This window comes from Taurulus bubalis, assembly GCF_910589615.1.
Source record: "Taurulus bubalis genome assembly, chromosome: 17".
Classification (NCBI taxonomy): Eukaryota; Metazoa; Chordata; class Actinopteri; order Perciformes; family Cottidae; genus Taurulus; species Taurulus bubalis.
Genome location: NC_136605.1, coordinates 2,706,093 through 2,724,255, shown reverse-complemented (window position 1 = coordinate 2,724,255; position 18,163 = coordinate 2,706,093). Strand labels below are relative to the sequence as shown.

The 18,163-nt window shown below is 40.2% G+C and overlaps 1 protein-coding gene across 3 annotated transcripts in view; it reads right to left on the bottom strand.

The window, feature by feature from the left end:
* Positions 1–9,935: 9,935 nt before the first annotated feature.
* Positions 9,936–18,163, bottom strand: part of LOC306750043 (voltage-gated potassium channel KCNC1-like) — a gene marked incomplete at both ends in the record, with an annotated part of 77,277 nt that continues 69,049 nt past the window's right edge. For 2 of the 3 annotated variants that reach the window (XM_079233423.1, XM_079233424.1), the window contains one exon: positions 14,029–14,180. In XM_079233423.1, coding sequence (XP_079089549.1) covers positions 14,029–14,180 — 152 coding nt within the window. Of the gene's footprint in view, positions 10,001–14,028; positions 14,181–18,163 lie in introns of those variants that run through there. The other variant, XM_079233425.1, reaches the window with a different exon arrangement.

Below are 18,163 nucleotides of genomic sequence, written 5' to 3'. Positions count from 1 at the left end.
TTAAAAAGACAAGTGATATGAAACATTCGGACTGATGCCTGTCACACACAGTGCCACATAAAAAAGAACACCCTGGAAGCAATGAGATCTAGTGCAGTGTGGAAGGACAGTTGGACACAGTATGGACCAAAATACAGAAAGATATACCTCTACTAAAGGATCACAATGTTCATTCGAAACTATTATTTGAAACTTGAAACTTTCCTGAAAGTACATACTGCAGCATCATAATATCTCAACATTCCACCTCTCAGATTTCTGATACAGTGTATACCTGAGATAGGCCCTGTTTTCTATTCGAGTTTTGGCCCCATGAAATTTATCAAGACTTTAGACCCTAGAATGATACAGAGAACAGTGTCTATGTCCCAAAAACTTTTTCTGCTGTGGAGTGTGACGACATAGTCATTTTTAACAGAGTATGGTACCAAACAGTACATAATCCACAACATAGTGCAAACCAAATTTGTAACCAGATAGGGGATTACTTGCCAATTCCAAGAATTAATTTCAATACAAAGAATGTAGCTTCTGTCTTGCAGAAAAAGTTGTCCCCTAAGAGCCCAGTAATATGACGTTGAACATACATAGAAACATATGTTGTGTGTCCACAAACCCCAAGGGTAGCCTATTTTAGCTCGATAGCCCTTATTGAAAAGTGTAAAGTACAGCTGATGAACTTCTCTGGCTGATGAGTTTGGCAAAAGCAGTGACAACAGGAGAGTGCAGATATGTCTGCTCGTCAAATGTCTGTTTTCTGTTATTAAATAGCATCACAGATTAAATAGGGGACAAGTCCTAAATGTTCGAGCCCTACTGTGTGTCGGCCACAAAAAGAAAATCTACACACATGGAGACAACGGACCTGGGGCACAAGCATGTTAAAAGCCCAGAGACTGAACAATGATCTATGGTTGAATGTCTTTTTGGTTGCTTTGTGGTAGTTTTGAGTCTCCTTATCGTCATTTTTGTTTTTTAAGTTGTTTTGCATCTCTTTGCAGTCATTCTGCATGTTTTAGTTTGTTGTCTCTTTGTAGTTGTAGACCTTTTGTTTCTCTTTGTAGGGCTTTTGTGTTTCTTTGAAGTAGTTTTGAGTGCCTTTGTAGTTATTTTTCTTCTCTTTGTAGTTATTTTGAGTCACATTGTGGTCGTTTTGTGTTCATTTGCAGTAATTTGATTTGACTTTTCAAGAAATTAATGGTTTCAGCCACATTAAACAGAGGTTCTTGCCCAAGGGGCCCTTTACCCTGTGCCAGTAAGGCCTGTTCAGTAATCGAGCCATACTTACAAAGTTTCAAAACAATTTTGTGGTGTATCAATATAGAACAAATGTCATGAATGAAACAGCATAAAAAATAACCATTAATTCTCACATGAGTTTCAAAATAAAGACATTAGAAGACAATAAAATAACAATTACCAGCACAATCTAAGTTTTTTGTGTGATAACAGAGCCTCCACTCAAAATGCTTCTGCCACCAAGTCATTTCAATTCTGTATATTTTTCTCTCGCTTTATCTACATTTTCTAAAACTGTCCAGAGATTTCCAGAAATTACTTTTTTCTCCCACAGCTGAGCAGAGCATCCTTACTCCTGATGACACGGGTACTTGGCCAAACCCATTTGAACACATTGAGCCAAGATGGCTGCCTCTCGCCAATGGGGAACCCCCATGAACAGGAGCTGTTGTTCACACAATACTGCTGGGCTGAATGATAAACATCTCCACGTCTTCTTTGCGTACATTCTCACAAACCAATAACTTACATTTTTCAAATCGGGTCACGATCAAGGATATTCTAGGTTTAACCTTGGTCTGTCTTTGCTCATACCAGCAGCATGTATATGATGTCTGTGTGTTACAATTTCAGTTCTGACCCTGATAAGATATGGTGTGATTGTAGGCTCACAGCATTTAAGTTCAGTTCATCAATGAAGTAAGTATTATCAGCCAAGAAGATTGTAATACTATACAAATTTCAACAAATTGGGATTGAAATGGGAGCTTTACTTGAACAATATTGTGGCTACATCCTGTAAATCAAGGGTTAATCATCAATCCCCTTCAATACAAGAGTATTAACACAAAAGTTAAAGAGTCAAAGGGCAGATTTGGTAAAGCTACACCATTAAAAAGCTACAGGAGAAAACATTGCAGATGACGCTAGTTTGAATCTCATGAACTATACATTATCTCTCCTTGTGTTCGGTCAGGTTCGAGGTAATTTCATATGTATTTGACATTACATTAGGGAATGAGTTTAAAGTCATTTTTAAGGTTTTAAGGCTGATTCTGACATGTTTGGACTTAATTTGATTGATCAAAATTGTATGATTACATAAATATGTGGATATAGTTGAGCAGAGGGGATTTTGACTTTGGCTCTTCTGACAGCCTGGCTATGGCCCTCTGTTTGTTTCTACTTCAGTGGTAGATACGAAATATTTTTAATAATTTCAACCATTACCCCATACATCATAAAGTAATTCTAATCTCAGCCCTGGATGATGAGGCAGCCATCTTGTAGGTTTTCAGATGCAAGGTTCATTGTCACAAACTTAAACTTTTCCTTACAATACACATATTGACCCGAGACTTCTGATGACCCTTCTTACCTTGAGAGTGTGGCGTTGTCTTGGATATCAAGGTCAAGAAAGATATCCAAAAGAATGGGACAACAGACATTTTAAATTGAAATGCGCTGATCAATGACATCTCTGAGTGGACGGCACAGTCCAGTACAAGCTCAGTTTGATAATCCTGGGTCCACATTGTGAGACGGACACACACAGCTGCCATTGGAGAGAGTTTCTGATAAGGGTTCTGGTAAAAGGCTACAAGAGGAAGAAGAAAGAGAAGAGGAGGAGGAAGAAGAAGCAGAGTAGCAGTCGGGTGAGAAGTTGAAGTAGTAGACAAACTTGTTGTAGCAGAATAAATACTTGCGGTAGTTGGGAGGAGTCTTCTTGGATTTTAGAGGGGTTAGGGTGGGGTAGGGCTCCTAAGATTTTCTTGTGAAGAAAATAAAACAGGATAGATTTTGCAACCCTTTTTTTCTTAATCATTTGTGTTTTATCATATAAAGAAAAATTGAGAAAATCCTTTTTTTTTTTTTTTTTTAAACATAATCCTACATTTGTTTTAATTTGTTGCATATAACATAATTTTGTTAAGTTTTCACATTAAAATTCTCAATTTCTAGCCCTGTTATTCATGGGGGAGATCAGAATGGCTTGCAGAAGTCATGCAGAATATTCATGCTGGTAAACAATGTCATAAAAATGCATTTCTAATTTTCAGTCGTTACCATTATTTTTTTTTTGTCCCTAGAATAGTTTCTCAAAGATGTTCTCCCGCTCCTGCTGAATATCTGCTTTCTTTAAAAAGCCTCAATCTTCTCGCCCCACATTCCCAGAGGTATAGAGTGTATGGTCTGCAGAAATCTCCTCCCCCCCCTCCCTCTTTCCCTCAGAGGGGGAGGGGGCTCCTCCTCATCCATCATGCCTTCTGAGAAAGCAGTTTGCTGCATGAGATGCTGTTTTGCAAATATTAGCAGCCAGTTTGGGAGGGGGGTCAAAAGTGGGTGATTGCATTGACATTGCTGTGTGGAAAAAAAAGAAGAAAAAAAAAGATGGTTTCTCTCATATACTCCGTACGTTCTCTCTACCCCCAACCCCCATTTTTAAATCCATCCATTATGTTTTTGGCTGTCTTTCTTCTGGTTTTAATTGGTTTCGTTCATGCCATGCAGTTTTGCTAAAGAGGAGGAGCAGCAGCGATGCTGATATGCAGGGGGTTGGAGAGGGTCAAGATACTGTAAACACTCAAGAGGGAAAGAGAGAGTGAGAAAGAGGGTCAGTCACATCTTCGCTTTTCAGCCGGCAGATGTCACGGCCGGTTGCCTTGTCCGGGTTTGTTCATCCGTATGTGTCTTTGGGTTAATTCCATCACCAGTGGATGAAACCCGTCTATTTGACGTTTGCCAAGATCTCAGTATTCAAACCGATCTGTTGAACATTAAGACCCCAAGATGTCAACTGTCTCCGGGAAGATTCGGATGATATCAAATACAGGATCATTTCAAATGTACGTGAGATGTGGTCGATGCTTTCTGATATGTATGAGTAGATTTCAGCCCGCTTGCTAGAGGTCCTGTAGCTCAGTAGAGATTTGCGCCGACACCGGATCGGACTCCGCTGGGAGCTGTTAGACATCACGATGGACCACCCGTCACTTTGCATAGTGCTTTGAGTGCCAACATAATGAGGCATCCAACTGGGAATCAACAGCTGCAGATGAAGCTTCTTGAAATAAAAAGAGTGAAGCAACAACACAAGTAAAATAGAGGGCATCCTCGTCGCATGGTCTCCAAATCCATGTCTGTTGTAGGGGTGCATCCATGCTGTGGTTTGCTCTGGAAAATAGTTCAAAAGAGGCGGGATTGTTTTTTTTGTTTTTTGTTTGCTCCCATCTTTAAAAATAGCTTATATGTGATCGTGACCCGTTCAAATTCATTAGGATCACGGGCGAGGTTGCATATGAATGTGTCACACGGATGATGAAAATGTTCAGGTCAGAGCGCGTCAGTGATGATTTCCACCACTCGTCTTCTTTCTTTCTCTTTCTCTCTACCTCTCTCCTTTTTCCGTTTCTACAGTGAATCTCGTCAGGGGAGATGGAGGAGCAGCACTCTCAACGTTGTATTGTTTTTCCTCTTCTCGTAGAGGAAAGGGGGGGAGGGGTGGAGGGTTAGAAACTCAGCACTGAAAGGGAAGAAAGAGAAGAGAATTTACTGAGGATTTGCAGTAAATAAGTCATGACTCCTGACCCTCATACACCAGACCATGGCATAATGTTTGATGAAAGCCGATTTAATAATTAAAGATGGGTTTTTTGCGAGTCTACAGCTCACAAAAACACCATGAGTAAGGGTTTAGATATTTCAGATGAAGCATTTTGTAATGATTTCCAAACAGTTGTTTTTTTCAGATTTTAAGTGTAGGCTAACTTAATAACATCCAGGTCTGGTGCAGTTCAAGGTGAAAGCCCATTTCACACATAGTGTTGGAAAGATCCTGGTGGGTAAAGTATTGTTGTCTCTGATTTTGTAATCATTCATAATGGCATCTGCGGAGCCAGTTGCACCAGCTGTTGGTAAATTCCAACGTAGCAGAGTTCTAACATGTTTAATGAAATGGAGTTTAATGCGTCACTATATTAAAACTGGTTTCTCATTAACTATAGTTCTTACCTAGCGATAAGTTGTTCCTATACATGTACACCTACTTACTGTTGGGTGTTTTTGTTGTCTAGCTACAATATCTGGACCAACAAACAAAGCTAACGTTATGCTGAGCTACACTACTATATGACCCATTTAGAGTGGGGAATGAAAGGCAACACAAAGTACTGGTCAACATACCAAAATTGTCAAGGTTTAAGTCATTTTTATCAACATAAAAATGACTTAAACCTTGACAATTTTGAATTAAAGTTCACAAAAATAGCACAACCTATCTCAAATTACGAAACGCGATACCAATAACGTTTGACTAAGTGAGCGAATAGCGTCGTTTAAGTTAGCGTCGTGAGATATTTCTCACTCACTCTAAACTGTCCGAATACTCTGTAACACACTATTATCCATTTATGCGGGCATACAGAAACCAAAATACCTACATTTATTAAAAAGATATGCGCCTCTAAAACTGTTATTATAGTTATTCTAGCTTGTGATGCTATGACGACTTCCTGTTTTTATTATAGACGTTTCCAAGCTCACTAAAGTCTTTACTCGTTAATTCTTTTTTTCTTTCACTTTAAATGGTGCAATTTGATGTAATAAAACAGTTTGGAACTAGTTATTTACGAATTTAGGCAGCTGGTGCAACTCAACACAGATCTATTTGTGTTGGCCAGGAGATTTAAGTACACAAAATGAGAAAAACCGACAATTATTTTACCCACCATCCAATACATTTTCTGCTTGTTTTGATTTCCATTTCTTAAAAAACTACTTGATATCTTTCTGAGGTCCAGTGTGGAACCGCAATAGGCCTGTTTCTCAAAAGCATCAGGAAGGGGAAAAATCACTTGTTTGTTGGTGTACATCTTACATTTGAGGCTTTTATGCAGAAGTGTCTTTTTCTGGAGCTTTCAACCACAGGTCAGGATTAAGCCAGTGATTCACAATCTGTTAGTTTTGGTTTGTGGCCCATTACAGGAGAAGCTTTATGTAGTCGGGGTCTACTCGTCACATATTTCATATGAGTTGTTAGAAGTTCCATCAAAAAGAGATTTCCCCTTTAAACAGTTCAGATGGTTTATTTAAATAACAAGCTGTGTAAGATCGATGATGTATATCTCATCACATTTAATCATCTCATAACCCCTTAGATTGACTGACCCCTGGGTTAAACTACTTATCTAGCTCCACCATGACCAGCTACTAACTGTGATGCATTACTAAAAAACAAACCGCGAGTGTAAAATAATGTATTTATTAATATGGCTGTCAAGGACAATTTCTCGACAGAATTTGTACGTTTACTTTTAATACTTTATGTACACTTTTCCGTTGCAGGACCTTTACTTGAAACAAAGTATTTGTTGTGATGGTATTCAAGTGCTTCTTTTATCACTGACAGGTGATAATGACAGATGACGACATCTGCAGATGAAGACGGTGAGATGTGGTCAAAAGCTACAGGAAAAGCTAATAAGTGGACCTTGAGTTGAGATTTTCTTTTCCTCGATGAACTAAGCTAATCATGACCTATGACACTGAATACAGAGCCTAGTGCTGTAACTGCAAATCACTGATGATTTACCTTTTGCGTTGCAGCAAACAATTGTCTTTAACATCAACAGATTTAATCCAAAAGATGCTGTTGGGAAAGAGGCTCTTTCATCGTAAATGAGATGTGTGACAGTGACAGTGTTAGCCATTGTAGAAACCCATCGTTCTTTAATACTGCTTTCCAAACAGAATCCTCTCAGGTCGTAGGAAGAATGTAGAAATTGAAAGACTTCTACGATGGCAGACCGTGTGTTCCTAGTCTTAAACTCTAGTTTCCAGTGGTGCTCAGTATGAAAATAGTTGTAACACCAGCAGCATGATACTGCACACCAAGGCAAGGAAATGAAAAGGGCCAAACACACCACTAAAGCAAAGAAAAGACACCATTGCAAGGCTCACCTAGCCCGGCCAACATGCAAGAACACCAAGAACACAGAGCTTGAACGTGACACACACACACACGTCTCTCTTGCCGTCTCTGTAACTCACTCACTCACTCACTCACACACACACACACACACACACACACACACACACATACAATCGGCAGAGTCCTTGGGGGGCTGCTCAGTCCTCTGATATAACAAATCTTTGGACACTAATTAAGCCTGATGAGCCCGAAGGACATTGAGGTCACAGACTTGGCGAAATAAAAACAAAGAGATTTCAAAGCTCAAACCAGAGGACTGCAGCCAACCAGGACTAGGCATGAAATCCAGACCAAGAGCTGAGAGTGGAACATCTCAGTTGGTGTGTCCTGCACATGTATAGACCAGACCTAGGCCAAATAACGTTTTATTTTGTTTCATCCCACTTTGACCGTCAGGGTTTAGCTGCCTCAGGTCAGCTCCTTTCTAATTAATTTCACTGCGGTGCAGTTTCTGTTTGCCCCGGTTGACAATTCCTCTGCACCTGTGTGGGATAAAATGAGCCGGTGTTTGCGAAGGCTGTTTGACCCAGGTGTGGTACACACAAAAGAAAAGAAAAAAGGGAAGGAAACAAGAGTGCGGCACACAACACTGAACACACAGAAAACGAAAATGTCGCACCGACACTGAATCACGCACAGGTGAGGAAACACAACAACAAGGAGCAAAAACGGTGAGGTACACATTCTTACATGGAGAAGCGATTTTTGCTTCTTTCTTTCCTCCTCATCATCACCATACTTTTATGTCTTCCCCAAACTTTTTCCTTCCTCCATCTCCTCCCTCTGACGTTGCTTGGCTGTCAATCCATTCAGAACACATCGTTTCACAGCACCTTTTTTTTCCCGTTCTCCCGAGTCTCTTTATTTTCATTCATCTAAATGTCCATTCCTGTCTTCCTCCTTGGTGATATCCAGCGTCTGTCCAAACTTTTTTTTTCTTTTTGACGCGAAGGTGCTCCAATTTTACTCCCTTTTTGGTTTTTGCTGTGAGAGACTTCAGGGTGGGGCGGGGGGAAGGATGGCGTTTTGGGTGGGATGAAGTCTCTCAGAAAGAGGGACAAGGTTATCGGGAAAGGGCGGAGAGACGGGGCAGAAACCACACAAGGAGAAGACAGGAAGCACAGTTGGACAAGGAAAGCAAAATAACATCTTTTTTAAAGGAGGACAGGGGGGCAAGCGCCACAAAACAGAGCACATGGAATTCACAAGAACAGAAGAGAGGAAAACTTGACTTTTTTTGTTTCTTATCTCTCGCTCTTTTTCATACATACATTACATCTTAAAGAAATCGTGGGTGGACAGAAACATGGGGGCAAGGAGGGGAAGATTGAGAAAGAGATACCTGAGTTGTGAATGGATGGGGAGGGACATTGGCAACGAGGGCAGAAGCTTCAGAAATTTAAGAAGAAAAAAAGGTTTGAATTTTGAAGGGTGCCTCTGCAGTGTGGTTTATCAGTTGGTAGTCAATGCAACTTCTTCAAAGATCTTTTGGGGCACTTTTTTTTTTTTAAATAAATCAGCAAATGTGTTTGGTAATATGAACCAAGAAAGCAGACTCGACGAGAACTTTCATCCTGAAAAACCCTAGGCTACATAGACACATTTTTATTTTAAATATTGTATTGTTTCCCCCTTTTAGAATATAAAGCAAATAGTTTATGCTAATGTAAGAAAAATGTATGTCAAATAACGACCTTGGTTAGGCCTTGGCCACTACAGCACTTGCTTAAAGCTGGGTAGATATTGGTTGGTGTGGTTAAAGATAATGTCTGTGAACTCTGGTCTCCTGCATGAAAGTCTTGAGATGCTACACGCCCATCAACCACCCCCGAATCAGACACCCTTACTTTTACATCTTGCTACAAGGGACACGTTGCTTCCTGCACGGTACTGAACATTGGCACTTGTGTGCAAATTGTCCAACGTGAACACACTTTTAGAGATAGCGTTTTGAGCACAATATAAACTGTAATGGTAAGTCATGAAAAAAGGTTTCAATGATTATTTGACTGTTCGGAAAACTTGTTTCAGCAGGAATTGCATAACACAATGTAATGTTACCATTAAATGGGGTCTTCTAGTTTTTTGACCTGATGTTGCATTTGATACTGGTTTGGCCAGAATATTAAACAAGACATTACGCCTCAAAAAGTGGGAGTTTGAGAATTAGACATATATGCATTCATAACATCAATTGTATTTAATTTATAATGGAGGGTATTGAGTGCTGCAGAAAGGGGTTTGTGTCTTCAAAATGGTGTCTTATAATCAAGGTCATCGGTGCGATACTGTATTATGCTTACATAGTGAGTATTCTTCATTAAATCTGGATTCAATCCATTTAAATCAAACTTAAATAGCAACTCAAGCCCCCCTTCACTTAAAACTGGGCTCAGAGGTGCCTGAAGGAACCCTCGCAGGTTAATCTGGCCCTGATCCTCGTCCTGAGTGCTTATGTTGAATCATTGCATTCTACCATTGCAGAGGAATCCTTCTTTTGAACCACTGCACTTGAAATGAAACATGACGTGAGTAGGATGAAGTCACAGACGGATAACGAAGAAGCGGTAGAATGAGGCCAATGGAGAGGGGAGTTTTGGTGAGGAGGTATCTTGGGGGAAGAGAACGGTCTCTCTCTCCTCTCTCTTGCAGAAGAGGAGTCGAGACAACGATGGAAGAAGCTGGATTTGTTTTTCATGTCTTAGCGTTAGTTCACAGTTACTGCTTCTTTTTGCATATATCTGATAAGCGCGGGGCTTTCAGAACAGTTCTCTGTGAAAAGAGAAGCAAAAAAATAAAGAAGGAAAAAAAAAGTATCATAAGCTACGATTGTTAATATGTCTCTCTTATCATAAGTCTCTCAAGTTTCGATAAGAAAGCAGCTATACAAGACCTACTAGAAATGTAACCCCGCCCCGTCCTGCAAAAATAAACTTTCCCACCCCCACCCGGCCCCGTTACAGTACCTAACTTGGTCTCTTCCGACCAATAGCGTCATAGCATTTCGGCATGCATAATGTCAGCCTGTCCTCCCTCTTCTTGCATTCAAAGAGGGAAACATTTTTTTGTCCTGCATGCTTTGTTTGTTAGTGCATATGTATGCATCTTAACACACACCCATACACACTCTTAGTAGTCTAAACGATATATACACATTCATTAAGCTCGAGACTAAAACCCTATCAAACCTCCTCACATTATTAGTCATATCAGTATCCTTATTGCTTGCAATGGAAACCCATGCAGATTCATATACAACGCAAACTTTACATATGTACAATCACCGTGACAAAAGCGACCAATCAGCAGTGGCCTTTGGGGAAGCGGCAGACGCACTCGCGACAAGTGGACGTTGGGAAGGGAGAGGAGGATGAGGAGAGAATGAAATGTTCAGAAACGATAGTGTGTGTTTACATCTATGTTTGTTTGTGTGTGGGTGGGTGTGCATGTGGGTGTGGTGTGTCTAACAGGAATGGGGCTTAAAATGATTCTCCAACTAGCATAGTATATAACTAGATAGTGAAGCCTGGCTTGAGCATGAGGATAAACAGGAAACAGAAAAACCCCGCGTGACATGATGTTAAAGTGATAGCTCGACATAAAAAACAAACAAACATCTTTTGAGAGGGAGATGGAGCTAAGGAGGCAATTACATTAGCTTAGCATTACAACTGGAGGCAGGGGGGAAACAGCTAGCCTGGAACAAAAATGTGTATTGCTACCTCTCTAATTTAATTAACAAGCTCTCTCTTATTTATTCTGGACAAAAAAACTTTCTGTTACAATTTTTTGGGTGAGCAGCCAAAAAAGATATTTTTAGTTCTATGCATGTTATTTGGAATTATATAATGTGCATTTTTATCCACTTGGACAGAGCCAGACCAGCTATTTCTCCCTTGCTTCAAGTTTTTAATCTAAACTAGGCCAATCGCTTCCTAGCTTCAGCTCATAACATAGCGTAATTCTTTAAATTACCAGTAGTATGCTCTTAAGACAAAGTCTCCTCATTTGGAACTCTCACCTCCCACTACTCCCAGCTTGAATGCAAAAAAACAGTAAAAGGAAGGAAATACGTCAGAGTACAGAACGTTCCTCTGAAAAAGGAGTCTATGGTGCTCTTATGGGAATAGTTTGAAAATGAAAGGGAATGATTTCCATCCAACTGACAGCTCTCTGTTACTTTCTGTCTGGGGAGCAGGAAGGTGAGAGCTCGAGATGAGTGCAAGGGATTTAAACATTTAACCAACAGGCACAAGTACTATCTAAAACAATGAACAAGTCTGACATTGTTGTTTTTTCAAAAGAATCAATAACATTTCTGCAACATCAGAAAATTACAGTTTAAAACAAAAAGGAAACAACACTGATATTTTGGAGAAAAAAAAAACCTTAGATTAATAGAAACAAAATTACACTAACTGACAGAAAGATGACATCATCATGTGCTCACACAAAGCTTGTTAATAAAAAAAATATATCAAAACTAAAATGTCTTGTAGGAGCGAAAAGTATTTTTCCAAGTTGTGCATCTTAGTAGAGAGGTAGATGCAGGTCCAGGGACACACACACACTCATGCACACACAAACATCCACATGCACACACGTGTGTGCTGCAGATACAACATAAGTGAACAGAAACACGAAGGTCCAACCGCCGCAGTCTCATTTATCTACATTGCATATGTCTATGTTTGTATGCTGTCTCTGTTGTCATGTTCTCTCGCTTCTTCTCTTGTGGTGTTTGTCGTCCCCTCTTCCTCTACCACGGGCTGTCGCTCCAGTAGCCGTTCACAGTGCCTCCTACTGAGCAGCCGTAGCCGAAAAACATAGAAGAGGTGGACGGACAGAAGAGGATGGGGGAGGGGATTTGGGGGGTTCAGGAGGGGCAAAAACAGGGAAAGAAAGAGAAGCCAAAAACTAAAAATATTGCCACTGGCTGCTGAGTCACACTGGAGTCAGCGCAAGTCAAGTAGTAACGCTGTTGGTGGTAGTGGTGGTGGTGATGGTTGTGGGATGAACTCAGACTTGAGGAAAACCACTCTTCTCACACTCAGGCTAAGCTGCAATGTCCCATAACCTTTTCCAGATGAAGATTACGTAAATTACCCTGCCACCTTCAAGGAATAGTTCAACAATTCTGGAAATATGCTCATTTGCTTTTCTTTCCGATAATGTTGGGAGAAGATGAAGATGCTACCAGTCTATATGCTAAGCGAGGCAAACAGCATCCCGACTCCAGTTCAGTACTTTACTCGCAGACTCTGAGACTGGTATCGATCTTCTCATCTCACTCTCTGAAAGAAATCAAATCCCCTATATTGTTACTGTTCCTTTAACCTTAGCTAAGTAAAGAGAAGTCAAAGTTTACGTATGTTCACAGAAAGTTTTTTTTTCTATTTTCCGATAGCTGTTTTTTGTCTATTTATTTTACAAAATATGTATCTAGCCCCTCTGCTCCCCTAGCACTCCCATAATTCCCTTTCAAACGTGATTCCCAACCTTTTGGGGATATTTGGCAATGCGGGTAATTTTTTTTATTATTTTGCAGATCAAAACGTGGATAATCAGGCTGATAATGTAGTCTGCTTCTAAATATATGTATATTGAAATTGCTCTACTTTTAGGCCAATACATGTAGCAAGTATCCAGTAATTCACAAGGACAACGCAAAGATTTGAAAACAGATAAAATGTCATGTTACATTTGATCTAATTTGCTACCTTTTTATAAAATCAACTCTCAACTGTTTTTTGTGCAACCCCTAAGGAGTTCCAGGTTGGAAACCACTGTCCTATGACCTGCGACCAACTCTGACAGAGACACCTGCTCCCCAGCTGTCTACGGTATTCAAAATAATTGTTCATCAAGTCCTCCCACAGTCCTGTGTTGTGTTTAGGGTCTAAGCAGTGTTTGAGGCCGGAGGAGGGAGCAGGAACAAAATACGGAGGTGAGGCTGCAGCGTTCTTTAGTTAGTTATGGAGGTGATGTATAATCTAATAGACCTCTCTCTCCATGTACTAAAGGGATACACAGAGAACAAACTAACTAAGTGTGTATGTGTAACAGAGGTCGTTCTGTCTCAATGAAACACAACAGGCCTTTTTTTTATTGTGGAGGCGGTACAGTTTGGGGTATTTTGATTTTTTTTATATGAATCTGACTTAGTTTACAAAAATGTTTTTGTTTTTACTAAGCATGCTGCACATAATGTTAGTGTCAGTGTGTGTGTGTGTGTGTGTGTGTGTGTGTGTGTGTGTGTGTGTGTGTGTGTGTGTGTGTGTGTGTGTGCATTCTGAGGCTTAATAGTAGAAAAGTCCTTATTTATAGCTACTCTTAAGTGTCAGTCTTAAAGCGTTGAAGTGCGAGTGCAGTGTTGAGATACAGGCAAGAAGTAGCATAGGGAAAGCGAGAGGAAAACTAACTCAACTATCATATCCGTCTAAACTAACCTAGACTCTATCCATGTTAGTAAGGCAGGCGTGTCAGAGTGTGTTGGTGTATTTTAAAATACAATTGCTGAAGCGTCTATCTCAGCTTTGTCTGCAAGGTTTAGATACGCTGTGGTTTTAAAATAGGACCGTCTGGTGCCTAGAAGAGAAGTTGTAGTTCATTGTTGGTTCTATCAAGAGGGAAATGTGAGTAATGGTAATGACAGAGCTGCTAGGATGAATCAAATGTCGATGAGACACTCCTTCCATGTTGATGCTTTCCTTGCATGTTCCTCAGAAAAAAAAAGAAAGAAAGAAAACATTCGATATTGTATTGTTGTTGTTGACATGTTGCTGTTTGTATTGGCTATGCTACAAGATGGAGGGTATAGGGGAGCGGCAGCGCCTGAGGCCAGGCGGCTCGAAGGGCTCGAAGTTGGAGTTGATGATGGGGGTTAGGCGCAGCGGGGCACCCGTCATCCCGGAGATATTATTGAGGCTGCGCGACTTCTCATAACCCGTGGCTATACGTGAAGGTATCAAAGGCACAGGTAAGAGGGCAAAGGTCAGAGCGGAGTTATGAAGGGTCATTCAGAGTAGCAAATGAAACAGTCAGTATGAATGTTTTCATATGGTAAAAAAAATGAAAAAAATGGAATGTGTATGGAGATGCATTTTTTATGACACAAAGTAATGTTATGATATGTCCATTGGTGTTATGACAGCATCACACATCAGAAATTGCAAATATAAAACATTTGTTACAGTTACAAGCATTTGTAAATGAAACAAAGTCGGGGGAAAAAAAATAGAAGAGCGATAAATAACTCCAAACAAAACCAGCCCAAACCAAGTAAAATAGTTTCGACCAAAGGAGGAAGTTAGAAAAAGACAGATAGATAGACAGACGGATGGACGGAGGGACAAACAGATGGACAGACAGGACAGAGACAGGACAAAACAGGGAATATTGGTTACGAAAATCAGCAATCAGTTTCCACAATATCCCTCAGACACCAAGAGGTGGCGCACTGCGGCACCAACACTAACTGTCTAGGGGAGGGAGGATGCACGAGTCCAGTGGACGGACACAAACCCCTTTGATCTGAATACATCTCATGAGATTTTCATACTTGTACATCCACTGGACTACCTGCTCTGGGATTCCCAAAACCAAATCGGTGGTGGTACACTTTGTTCATGAACATGAAACACAGCCGGCTCGGCGGTTTGATACATCTATTTTTTTTTTGTGGGAAACTCAGAGCAACTCGGGTGGGTAAATCATCTGGAGCTGAGCACAGTTAGCAGTACACACAATCACTCCACGTTAACACTCCAATCGCTTCACATTTTGATCTCAGAGTCCAGGTGTTTTAGCCAGTCTACCGGCAAGAACAACAGGTTGCTGTTAACAAGGAAACAGTCACGTTAGACAGAAAGACAGACAGACAGACTGAGCGAAGAAAAAAACCCTTCTCCAAAGTCAGGTATGTGTTTGTCTTCATTTAGGTGATCAAATTCAACATGCTAGCAGCAATGTAAGTCTGTATTTGGCCACAGCGGTGCTTTGAGCTAAATGCTAACATCAGCATGCTTAGCAGGCATATACCATGTTCGCCATCTTTGTGTAGCGCGTTGGCATGCTAACGTTTGCGAATTAGCACTAAACCCAAAGTAAAGCTGTGGCTGATGAGCTTTTTTCGACGGTCAACTTGACGGAAGTAGCAGGAAGCTGCAGATTTAGGTGACGTTTCAACATGTTGGGTGGATCTTCTTCCTTTAGAATGTGGTGAAACTTTCTACCTTTCCTAGTTCTGATCACAACATTTATTCCTTAACTTTTGAAGAACTGCAAAGTACACATTCGTCTTTTTATATAGCCTGATAGGTGTTTTAGAACTATATAATATAATTGAAAGTTTAAAACAAATCCCATATATATTAGTGAATATCTTTTTTTTATTTATTTTTTTACATTATTTCATATCAATAACAAACACTTTCGAAAAGGTTCCGTTAAAAGAGCATTCCAGGTATTTTGTATAGAAGTTAAGAGACTTATACAAGAATGATTCAACAAAATGAATGGTCAAAACTGAAGCAGTAGAGACCAAAAGATTCTGACTTGAAGTCCCTACGATGGGCGGAAACACTACATTTCCCATAATGCATGCTTGAATGCCCTTCGTTCAAACTCCAACGCCTGAACTGGGTATCGATGCTAATGACAGTATATTAAAAGAGAGTTGAATTGAATTGATTATGTATATTATATTCTGGAATCTTAATTCCTGTTTTAGTTTTTTACCAATTTGTTGCTGCATTAAAAAGGTGCACACTTGTAATTCCAGTTTGTTTTAAAGATATTTTACAAAGTTATTATTTTATTTTAATAAATAACAATTCAGTTAATCAATGTATTTAGCCTGATTTTTGAAACAGCAACAGAAATACTTCAGAAAATAAAAAGGACTTTCCTCATCTTGAATGATTATCTGTCCAGCCAATTATACCCCAGATAGCAATCGACTCCGGGGCGGATCCGCCTTCAGGTCGGCAGATCCGCCTTGCTGTCAGACTCAGTTGTCCATGTGCACCGGATACACCCCGCCTCCGGATCGCGCACCTTCAGACCGCGGATTAACTGCGGACAACAGGCGGATGCCGCCTCTCACTGAGTACAAGCAGAATAGCTGCTGGTGTATTTATATTGCACAAGTCTGTGTAATATATATATATATATATATATATATATATATATATATATATATATATATATATATATATATTACACAGACTTATATATAATTTAGAAGCAAACAAACTATTTTATTTTTTATTTAAATATATATTCATAAAAGGAGAAAGGATAGATGACAACTCAAACAACCAATCATGATCATGAAGTATGTCTACGCCCTACTTCCAACTGACGTTCGTGTCTCATTTCACACCTGTCTTTTCTGATCTGACGCCAGCTGCACCACACGTTTTTATAACGTTTTAGGTAAGTGTTCGATATTATATTGGTTGCAACTGTCGATTATGCTGGACTATTTGTGGTTATTGTAGACGTGCCGGATAGGGGGCGTGGTTAGTGCTATTTCTGTTGTGGAAGTCCCACAAACGTAACATCAAACACCCTGGATCTGGGTTCATAATATCCGTAGCCCGCTCAGCCTCTCCATGACATGAGCTGCGTCTGATGCAGCTGCTTTCAATCGGCAGGACGTCAGATTCAGCGTCACGTTGCACAAGCTTTAATTTATGTCATGGAGCAATAAAGGTGTGTCTAAGCTTTTTGACCAGCTGTGGAGGATGAAGCAGGACACTGTGTTGAGTCTTGGCCAATCAGCGTAAAGATGTATCCAGCGTCTTCATTTCCCTCAAACTTGTTTTGAATGGAAGCTAGTCTGGTCCCTGTTTCTCGTACCTGGCTAAACAAAGTCAAGCAAATGTCCTAATCTCCATCTTAAATTAGCGAGATGATTGACATCAGGCTATCTGGGTTTCTTCACGGCTGATCCGTGCTGAAACGGTCTCGTTAATTCTAGCCAGACGTCAGTCATCTGGATAAATGCGCGCGCCCGCTCCTCCTCAGAAGGGATAATAATGGAGCACTGACACCACGATGTTCTAACAGTACAATGGCAAATCGACTCAGAGGAACCTCTTTTTATTTCTCTACTGAGAAGCAGGAGATAATCATGAAGGCATATGAGGAAGTCAAGACCGTAGTCATTCACAGCAAACGCGTTGCGAATATTCCAACGTTTTTACAACATTGTTGCCGTGAACGCAACTTGAACAGCGGCCCCGCTGCGAGACATAAGCGTCGCAAATATATCAGACAAGTTAAATGCGTCAGTGTTGAGAAAATGTATCGGCTAATTTGAAGTGCTTCATCACCCAAATCAATCAGATTATATATACGAATAAATATATACTTATGAGGCTATATGTACTGAATGCACGTATGAATCATGTACTATATATGTGTATATGAGTTTGAATATGTGTATGGGCGGATCAGTATATATGTATTATTCATAATCAGAAATTCAATCAATTGAAGCAGTGAAAATAAATTGTGTGTGATTCTCTGTATTCTCATCACGATCACCTTAATCATGTTCTACAATAATGATATGTATGGTGTACTAATTGCACTGTCATATAATTATGAGTGCTTTCAACACATCCATAAGTTTCTTAAGAGCTAAATAAACTTAAGAACAGCGGCATGCAGCGGGTGATAGTCTCTGTCTGAGACGATCAGCTGCGCCTGTGGTGATCAATGTCCGCGGCTCGAGAAGCTCTCGTAAATAAATTATTTCTTGCCGGCAAAATCTATAGCGCCGCGTACAGGAAGTCATGATGATGTAAAGGATGGATCCTGGCGATCTGAAAGAACTCTCTCCCTATAAAACTAATATAACTAATATCGCTCCTTCATCAATGAGGAAGGGAGCTGCCTTTTTTGTCAGTGGGAGTGTCCAGCTTA